At 37.7% G+C, this 9,161-nt stretch overlaps 2 protein-coding genes across 3 annotated transcripts; one reads left to right on the top strand and one right to left on the bottom strand.

The window, feature by feature from the left end:
* Positions 1–135: 135 nt before the first annotated feature.
* Positions 136–1,762, bottom strand: LOC120007782 (probable CCR4-associated factor 1 homolog 7). The gene is made up of 2 exons (XM_038858231.1): positions 1,556–1,762; positions 136–1,261 (listed from the first exon to the last, which is right to left on the bottom strand). The coding sequence occupies exon 2, from the start codon at positions 1,136–1,138 to the stop codon at positions 293–295; it is 846 nt and encodes a 281-aa protein (XP_038714159.1). The 5' UTR covers positions 1,139–1,261; positions 1,556–1,762; the 3' UTR covers positions 136–292.
* A 1,298-nt stretch (positions 1,763–3,060) lies between these two features.
* LOC120006972 (long chain base biosynthesis protein 1-like) lies at positions 3,061–8,774 on the top strand. 2 transcript variants are annotated; one of them, XM_038857097.1, is made up of 13 exons: positions 3,061–3,196; positions 3,909–4,037; positions 4,142–4,236; positions 5,024–5,115; positions 5,580–5,673; positions 5,758–5,830; positions 5,926–6,058; positions 6,253–6,427; positions 6,696–6,836; positions 6,927–7,022; positions 7,134–7,275; positions 7,903–8,030; positions 8,200–8,774. In XM_038857097.1, the coding sequence occupies exons 2-13, from the start codon at positions 3,932–3,934 to the stop codon at positions 8,374–8,376; spliced, it is 1,452 nt and encodes a 483-aa protein (XP_038713025.1). In that variant the 5' UTR covers positions 3,061–3,196; positions 3,909–3,931; the 3' UTR covers positions 8,377–8,774. The 2 variants fall into 2 exon arrangements, with proteins under 2 accessions (XP_038713025.1, XP_038713026.1); XM_038857098.1 differs by lacking the exons at positions 3,061–3,196; positions 4,142–4,236.
* The last annotated feature ends 387 nt before the right edge of the window (positions 8,775–9,161 follow it).

Here is a 9,161-nt window from a genome sequence, read left to right as displayed (position 1 = left end):
ATATCACAAGAATCAGCAGATTATAGGAGCAGATACAGAGATATTTTGCATTTATGAGTAAATGTTGTTTTCTACTTTCATAAATCATAACTTGTGTTTTACATCTTAACTATCAAGTGGCACAAGATATAGACAGGTAACAGTATAAGAGAGAAGAGAATAACAAAATAAAGAAATTTCTATAGATTAAGGACCTTGTTGCCAAAAGTGTACATTGACATATGGATGTTAGACACATATACAGTTCGGCAAACATCCCTCTACTATTTTTTTTTTTTTTTAATTTTCCACTTCAATGTATATTCTGTCCACTCTCAATACCTAAACCATACAACACACCAGCATATTTTTCCAGAGAACCACTAAAGAAATTCTCCTTTAATTTCCTGAATGTACAAGATGTGAGCAAACTATCTGAACCTGCTTGATGACAAATCCCAACTCTCTCCACTTCCAACAACTCTGCGAGCTTGTTCAATCCACCGTGAAGGCTATTGCAGAATTTCATCAAATGCTTAATATCGTAAATGGTCGGGAAGTACATGTTGATCAAATTGAAGAACCCTGTTTGAGTATCAGGAAGATTCTGGCACGTCAACAGCTTAAGCAAGTACCCAAAATCATACCCGCTGTGGAAAGTTACCCAATGCACATTATCGTTCAACACAATTCCAGATGACATTAAGAGTTCACCAAAACGCAAGGCATCAATACCATTCTCATTATTCTTCTTAAAGTCGATACCACTTTCACGTAAGAGCTCAATTGAGTCATTAGCAAACACATCTTCATTGACATTGAATTCACGAAAATTGAATTGCCAGATGCAGTATTTGTCGGTTCCACAAGTTGGTAGATTCCCATGCTCATCCGAAAATGTTAAACCCAACTGAATTAGCTTCAGCATATCAACATTGTCCTTCAATGTTTGGTAGTGGTAGTCATAGTTACTCTTAAAATTTCCAACCGGGCGCAGAACAATGCCTGGAAACTCAGTGTCCATCGCAATAAAAGGGTAGTCATCCACAACTTCACGAATCAAAGCAAATTCTTCCTCCAGATTGTCATTCCACACCTCTCGAATGTGGATTGAATCACCATTTGGCAACAAAGAATCACCTTTTGGCAACAACGACATTCCTCAAGAAACAACTACACTAATCAATGACCCAATACAAAATTGCTCTGTCCCAACTCCCCAATCAAAAAAGCGTCTTCAACTCCACCAGACAATAAATATACACAAAAGATATCACCAATCCTGAGACAGAATCACAACAAATTCAGCTATAAGACCATCAGAATTCAGAAGAGATAAAAAGCCAGCTGAATAATCCCGTGATTGCAAAAGAACTAAGCAAGGACAAATGAAACACAATAATTCGACAAGCTTCAGCCTCTATTTTTTATTTTGTAAAACCAGCATTAAATAACAGGATAATTGTCAAGGAAGACCAGGAAAGACACCAAATACACCAGCAAATGAGCATCTAAACAACTCGAAAAATAATTAAATAGAAATCACAGAGATATGAACCCAGATCACAAAACGAACCTTAAATAATCGTTTAGATAAGACTCGAACAGCAGATCCAGAATTGGAACAGCACATCCGGGAGAGAAAAACAAACATGGGTAGAGAAGAAAATCGAGATGGGTCTGTCTCTCTGGGGTTTCAATGACTGGTTATAATAAATGGATCGGGGATAGAGAAAGCGACCCAGATATTTTTTCCATTTTCTTTCATTTGTTTATTGGTTTTCTAGATCAATTGATGGGACTGCAATAAAATTCGCTTTTTTGTTTTGTTTGTTTTCTTTCTTGATTGACAAAAAAAAAAAAAGTTTTGATTTTTCGATAGAGATTTCTGGGATTACTTTCTCTCACCTTCTCGTAGTACGGAAGGAAGGAGAGAAGAAAAAGAAAAACAAAGAAGAAAAAAAAGTGGAATAAGTCACTGAAATTGAATTGATCAAAAATAATTCCAGACAGATAATATGAGAAGAATCATAAAAATTAAAAAGCCGTTAATTTGAAGCCTTTGCTTTAAATTTGGTGCCAAAAAACGTTTTTAACTTTGTGTATAGGATAAATAACTATTTGGGTGATAATCTAATTAATAAATGTCTATGAGGTCTAACCATATGAACTTGAAAAGACGTGAGGTTTTTGCCCAATTTACCTATTATTAGATGGAAAACTTGTATAAGCGCATGTCTTATGGCTCAAACTACATAAAATCTGAGACATTTTACAAACACACCATATAATTAGATCTGTCATTGTAGGCCATATTATCGTCTATTGGGGGTCATTCTCAAGTTGAAACTTGTTGGAAATGTGAAATTTAGGCTCATAGTTATCCCAGAGTCGGTATTCGAGACCAAAATCATCCAAAAATGCTTTGTTTTGGATCAAACTAAGGTCGTCAATTTCCAACAGCATCTTGCTAGAAAAATGGGTGGAATGGAAGCGTCTTGCCACAAGAAGTCCAAAGATAGCGCCGGTTTCCTCCAACAGTGGCCAGATTGTCCGGATTTGATGACTTTTCTTGCAGTGGCCATAGATTTTTGAATATGATTTCGACGATTACGGTGAATGATACCTATCGGGTTGCTTGGGCTTCGTTCGTGGTGGCTTGGGCTTCAATTTGATGGTGGTAGTTACTAGATTGATGCTCAGACGACGACAAAACCATGGTTATGAGTGGGTGCTCATGAGGAAGAAGAAAGAGATGGTGAGGGGATAGAGTGTAAAGAGCATATGTCTTAGAAAAAAGACAGTCAAATAAAAGTCAAGAAAGTCGGGGTACATTTAATAAAAATTAGGGTGTGACTAAAGCTTGGCGGACTCAAAACCATGCCTGGTTGGTTTGGGCCGTTGGCAATTGGCAGGGCTGATTCGGAGGTTGTAGAGCAGGCCCATAGACCTTATCAAGATTCAAGACCGATCATGGGCCAAGCCCAGTTTTGATGATGTGTGGGGCCTGCTAAGCCCGGGCCGTATTTCCAGCCAGTTCGGGCCCGCCAACCGGTTGTGGAAAGGGAAATACATGTTCTGTCGTACATGTGTACATGTATACATGTATAATTCGTCTTCTCGCGTCACTCGTCACCCAATGTTGATCCTTGTCCCTCCCCCTAGTTCTTTCGTGAACCATCACACAAGCAGCACCACATCGACCTCGTCAAGGAATGTAAGCTCTGATATATCTCTATTTATCATTCTTTATCGTCGTTAAAAGGATAACACCAAAGCTTTATGGCCGGGCCTGATTTATGTTTCTCGGTGTTAAAGTTTGAGGTGTCTTTGGTTCGGATCTGCATCGGATTATTGATGTGAAATTGTTAGAGGATTTCTGCATGTTTATCCTTTTTTAAGATGCTTATCGTATTAGTACAATGAAGAATTATTAGTATTGTTGTCGATCTATGGATGTAATGATGGTGAATTTTCAGTTTTTTGTGTTATGAATTTGAAGTGTGATTTTCTGTATACTCTTGTCATTTTCCTTGAACTTTACTTCTTTGGACTTTACATTTCACTATTTCAGAGTGGAGCTTGTGATAGTTATGTTAGGTGTTGCTTGCATAGTTCATTATGGTAGCTTTTATTATGATATGATTTTTTCTGTTTATAAGTACTAGAACATCTCTGTAGATTTGATTATATTGATTTGGAGAAATAGAAAATTATTATTCTGTTGACTGCACATCTAATATCTTGCACCAATTATATATATGATTTCTAACTGTTTTTTGTTTTATTTATTGTGAAATCTGATTTTGGACTCGAAATTTGGTTCGTTTTCTGATTTTTTTTTTCATTTGCCACTTTTTGCTTGCATGCTTTCATAAATTTCTGCTTTTAAATGGTTTTGTTTTTAATGTTGTCAACAATGTTTATAGATGCAAGGCATCATCTGAACATAATGGCATCTGTTGTAATGAACTTTCTGAACACCACTTCGGAGTGGGTGACATTGGCTTTGGATGCTCCTTCTGCTCGAGCTGTTGTCTTTGGAGTGCATATAGGCGGTTGGCTCTTAATTCTTCTTTTTCCAACCAATGGATTTCTCCTTTTTTTTTGTTTGATAAACATTGGAGGAACTCAACCCTTATTCTTTGGTATTTTGTTGAAGGTCATCTATTTGTGGAAGTTCTTCTTCTTGTGGTTATTGTTTTCCTGCTTTCCCAGAAAAGTTACAAGCCGCCTAAGCGACCATTAACAAAGAAGGTCTGCATGACAATATAGCGTTGACATTACAGTTGCTATGTTAATTTTTCGTTTCAGTTTATAGGATTTCATTTTTTTAATGCACACATGTTTTTTGGGAGTTTCTATACTTATGTAATGTAATGCGATGAATCTAATGATGAATAACATGTTACCACTGTTGTGTTTTACAATGACGTTCTAAGTGAATGTAAAGTAGACTGGGCAAAAAGTATATATTGTTTTTGATAAAACCAGGTCTCCAACATGGTTTTTAAAGCATAGTAGTAAACCAATTCTCTTGAGTTTCATTACAACTTCCTTGATAATTTCCTTTTGGAAAAACGCGAATGAATGGTACAAGAGGGCAATGGTAACAAACTGCACCCCTTGAAGAAGCGTAATTCAAATCAAACTTCTGACACAAATTAAACATATCTTCTACTTTGTTAGCTACCCATATAATAACTACAAGATTCTTAAATCATTAGGAGATGGTAACTTCCATTCACTTTGTAGTTGAAGATGAATATTTCTGTGTGTGGTGTGAATTATAAAGTTCCGAATATGACTACATTCGGATTCCACTCTATGATACAATGGGCATGCATGCTGGCCTTAGATACTTTTTAGTTGGTAGGAGCAGAACTGCAGAAGTATATTAGCGTGGGTCGTGCTTGTCTCACTGAACCTTTTTGGGTAGCTGTAAGCCTGTAATGTTTGTACTGTGCATGTTTTCGTGCAATGGTCTGATGTGTACTATTTTAATTTGATGTAACATTGCTGATAATTACGCTAATGTCTGCAGGAGATTGATGAGCTATGTGAAGAATGGGTTCCAGAATCCCTTATCCCTCCAATGACAGAAGAGATGAAACATGAACCACCAGTTTTGGAAAGGTGAAGTATTAGTTCTCTATCTGTAGCGGGATTCTGTTCTTCCATAGTCAGACCTATACTTCTGCTGCTGTGTTTTCTTCCACTTCAAATTGTGGAGGCACACAGTTTCTTGTAGTTATTGTATGTTATTCTGTCAGTCTCTTTTAGATGATGGATATATCTTCCTTTTATTCTATGTTCAAGAAGTAGGGCTATGGAGAGGTATAGGGCTGCATGTAACGATTTTCGCTGCCATGGCTCACTTCACTGGCTGAATTCCTTTAGAACAGCTTTTGTATTTGCGTGTTTATATACTGCATCAAAAGAGCCCCTTCAGTTTGAGTTACTATTCAATAATGCAATCCTCAGACTTTGTAAATTGTTCATACGCACTATTGTTTCTTAAGGATTTTTTCACCTTTACGATGGGCCCCAAGTGTTAAGATTAATTGCTCTAAGCCTCTAACTGAATTTTTTTCCTGCAGTGCCGCAGGACCGCATACAACAATCAATGGCAAAGAAGTTGTGAACTTTGCATCAGCAGATTATCTGGGATTGATAGGGCACAATAAATTAATTGTGAGAATTTTTTTTTTTTCCTAATCTCTGTTTATGATAACAGCATTTGCTAAATAGAGCATTTATAGGAATGTATTACCTCAGGAGTCATGCACCTCGTCATTGGAGAAGTATGGTGTTGGTTCTTGTGGTCCTCGTGGGTTTTATGGAACAATAGGTTAGTCTCAAGTTTCAAACTACTTTCCAATGAGGTTTGATGTTACTTTCTTTTTGATGGAAAACATACATGGACTAACAAGCTTCTTTATTTAGATGTCCACCTTGATTGTGAGGCCAGAATAGCTAAGTTTTTGGGAACTCCTGATTCAATTCTCTATTCTTATGGACTTTCCACCATGTTCAGTGCAATTCCGTGCTTCAGTAAGAAGGGTGACATTATTGTTGTGTGAGTATACTACACTTTAACCACTTGATTATTCTTGGAGAGTCTTATTCATGCATCTCCAAGTCACTTAGTTGACACTGGAATATATCTTTGAACATTTTGGCACAAGTTTGATGTTTTCACTTCTATAGTTCCTCGGATGAGAGATGTATTTGTTTCTCTATGTGATTGTTGCTTTTGTTTTTTCTCTCAAGGGATGAGGGAGTTCACTGGGGAATACAAAATGGCCTTTATCTATCTAGAAGCACTGTTGTGTATTTCAAACACAATGACATGGGATCTCTACAAAAGACACTAGAAAAAATCGCTGCAGAGAATAAGCGGGTTAAGAAAGTGCGGCGTTACATCATAGTTGAAGCTGTTTACCAGGTATTTTTTTGTCAATGACTCGTGTCTATTTCAACCAGAGTTGCATTTGAGAGTAGTAAATAACACCTTATTAAATAAAGGCAGGCAATGCCATACGGCATGAATTGTTGGCACATATTTTTTAGAAAGTCCTTGTGAATGTCGTAGCTTTCACTGCTAACCAAATGCAGCAAGTAACATACAACTCTCCATGGCATTGCTCTCCTAGCGTGCCTGCTATACCATTGTATTAACTGCTGCTTTTCTATGTTGACATCTAAATTTGCAGAATTCTGGCCAAATAGCTCCCTTAGATGAGATCATCAAATTGAAGGAGAAATATCGCTTTCGTGTTTTGTTGGATGAGAGCAACTCATTTGGTATACTTGGCAAGTCTGGAAGAGGTCTTTCTGAATACCATGGAGTTCCAGTATGTTCTGGAACCTTATTCATTGTCTTTTTTTCTTGGTTCTATGTGGTCTTTGAGTTTATTATTTATGGTGGTCGTGTACTCTTGCAGGTTGAGAAGATAGATATTATAACTGCTGCTATGGGACACGCATTAACCACGGAAGGAGGATTCTGCACTGGGAGTACTAGAGTCATTGATCACCAAGTATGAATAGTTTTTTTCCCTCCTACTAGTGGCTCTTGTACATGATGCAAAAGCAGTCTTCTTTTTCCAATTTTCAAATACTAAAATGCTCCTATTTTTGCCAATTTGCAGCGCTTAAGTAGTTCTGGATATGTCTTTTCTGCTTCTTTGCCCCCATATCTTGCAAGTGCTGCAATTACAGCTATAGACATCCTGGAGGATAACCCTGCTCTAATAAGAAATCTGAAGGAAAATATCGCATTAATCTGGAAAGGTTTGTCTTTTGTTGTGCTTTTAGTTTTGCGCCGGCTCTATTACAAGATTAGTCCTTGCCAATGTGATTGAGGTGTTGGTATTTGCATATGCAATGACTCCTTCCTAGATCGACCACCAATGATGAAATTTTTGAATAGTCAAAAGGAATTCCTGAGAGCAATGCTTGCTAAAAATGCAGCCTTCATTATTTTTACTCAAACATGCATAAATAACTAAATATATTTGTTAGAATGTATAAGGGTAGTTTAGTCATTGTACATGCACTAGGCTGTATTTAGGTTTGTATGCAAGATTGTACGAAGAAGTGTGTGAAATATACAAGTTTTTCAAAGCCAACAACTCTCTCGTAACATGGTATCGGAGCCAGTCCAACGCGATGGGCTTTCACGTGGTGGGCTTCTCGGAGTTGGGCCAACCCACACGTGAGGGGGGATGTTGAGTATCCCACATCGGTTGGAAAGAGGGCTGGTGTGTGGTTTAAATGAGGGTTTCCTCCTACCTCCTAATAGGCCTTTTAAGGGGTTGGACAAGGGGCCCAATATGTTAACAATATTTATTCGGATTGGTTTCTATTTTCCCTCTGTTTCTCTTTCAAGTACCTCAGCCAACTTTTTATGGTATGCAGGCTTGTCTGGCATACAAGGACTGTCCGTAGCAAGCAACCCAGAGTCACCCATTGTATTTCTCAGACTACAGAAGTCCACAGGAACCACAAAAGGTGACTTACATATTCTTGAAGAGATTGCCGATCGTGTAAGTCATTAGTTCCTCAGCTCCATTAAAATTATGCTCATAAACTAACTGTTTTACCAAGCAATGCTACAACCCTCCAAACTATTTCATATTTTAATCCCAATTCATGTGGCACGTTATGAATACAGATGTATGGCCTCCTAAACTTCCAATACATTTTTCCTTGCAGGTTTTGAAAGAAGACTCGGTGTTTGTAGTGACTTCAAAAAGGTCAATACTTGACAAATGTCGTCTGCCCGTAGGAATTAGATTATTTGTTTCTGCTGCCCATTCTGAATCTGATCTGCTGAAGGCATGTGAATCATTGAAGAGAATATCCGCACTGGTACTGATGGATCATAACTGAATGCTAAACATCAGACCCACCATGTGCACTTGATTGCTGAACCCATATTCATCTGTTCAACGATTTTTATTGACCAGCATTAGTGAAAAGAGGGCTGTTGGGTTTGAAAGCTGCATAATAGTGTTTTTGTGTGATTATGTGGAATAGCGCTATTTTATGTGCTGCCCTGTTGAAGGGGCAATGACAGCTGACGTAGATCTAATGTTGAAGGCTAGATCACATACTAGCATTTTCTTTTATTCATTGTACATGAGAATCCACAGTCGCCATGTTTCGTGTATGTGCACTGAGGAAACTCATGAGTCCGCTGCGCAATAGTTCGCAAATTTAACGCAAGCAATTTCATGTATAGACAGACTTGGGAATAAAAGGGTTGATATAACTTGACTTTACGGAAAGATTGACCGTGTTTCATTTTTTGTCACCGAATGTTTGAACATTCCAAGTCTATAATTTAATGTTGAAATTCGTTCTATTTTGATAACTCGAGCAGGTTTTTCCAGTTTCGATCAATCAACGCACTTATTTAGAACCAAGTTAAAAGACTCAAGTTCTCCCAGGCTAATAACTACAAATCACACTGCCAGTCTATGTGGTTGGACTCTGATCAATATATCCTCATTGACAAGAGTTTAAACCCCCTTCCCACAATGTAACTTGACTATAAAATAACACAAAAATAGTATCCCCAAGATTTGCCACCATTGTTTCCTTTTTCTTTTCCAATTCCCCCATGAATATATCAGAGAGAGTGAGAGAGGTGAGAAAGTAGGGACAGAGGGCAG

This window comes from Tripterygium wilfordii, chromosome 10, assembly GCF_013401445.1.
Source record: "Tripterygium wilfordii isolate XIE 37 chromosome 10, ASM1340144v1, whole genome shotgun sequence".
NCBI classification, from domain to species: domain Eukaryota; kingdom Viridiplantae; phylum Streptophyta; class Magnoliopsida; order Celastrales; family Celastraceae; genus Tripterygium; species Tripterygium wilfordii.
The sequence above is the reverse complement of the archived record's forward strand: the minus strand, read 5'-3'. Positions and strand labels throughout refer to the sequence as shown.

Coding starts and splice junctions, on each gene's coding strand:
- LOC120007782 (XM_038858231.1), bottom strand. CDS start 1,138: ATGTCGTTGTTGCCAAAAGGTGATTCTTTGTTGCCAAATGGTGATTCA.
- LOC120006972 (XM_038857097.1), top strand. CDS start 3,932: ATGGCATCTGTTGTAATGAACTTTCTGAACACCACTTCGGAGTGGGTG. Junction 4,237..5,023: donor AGCGACCATTAACAAAGAAG/GTCTGCATGACA, acceptor TAATGTCTGCAG/GAGATTGATGAGCTATGTGA. Junction 6,059..6,252: donor AAGGGTGACATTATTGTTGT/GTGAGTATACTA, acceptor TTTTCTCTCAAG/GGATGAGGGAGTTCACTGGG.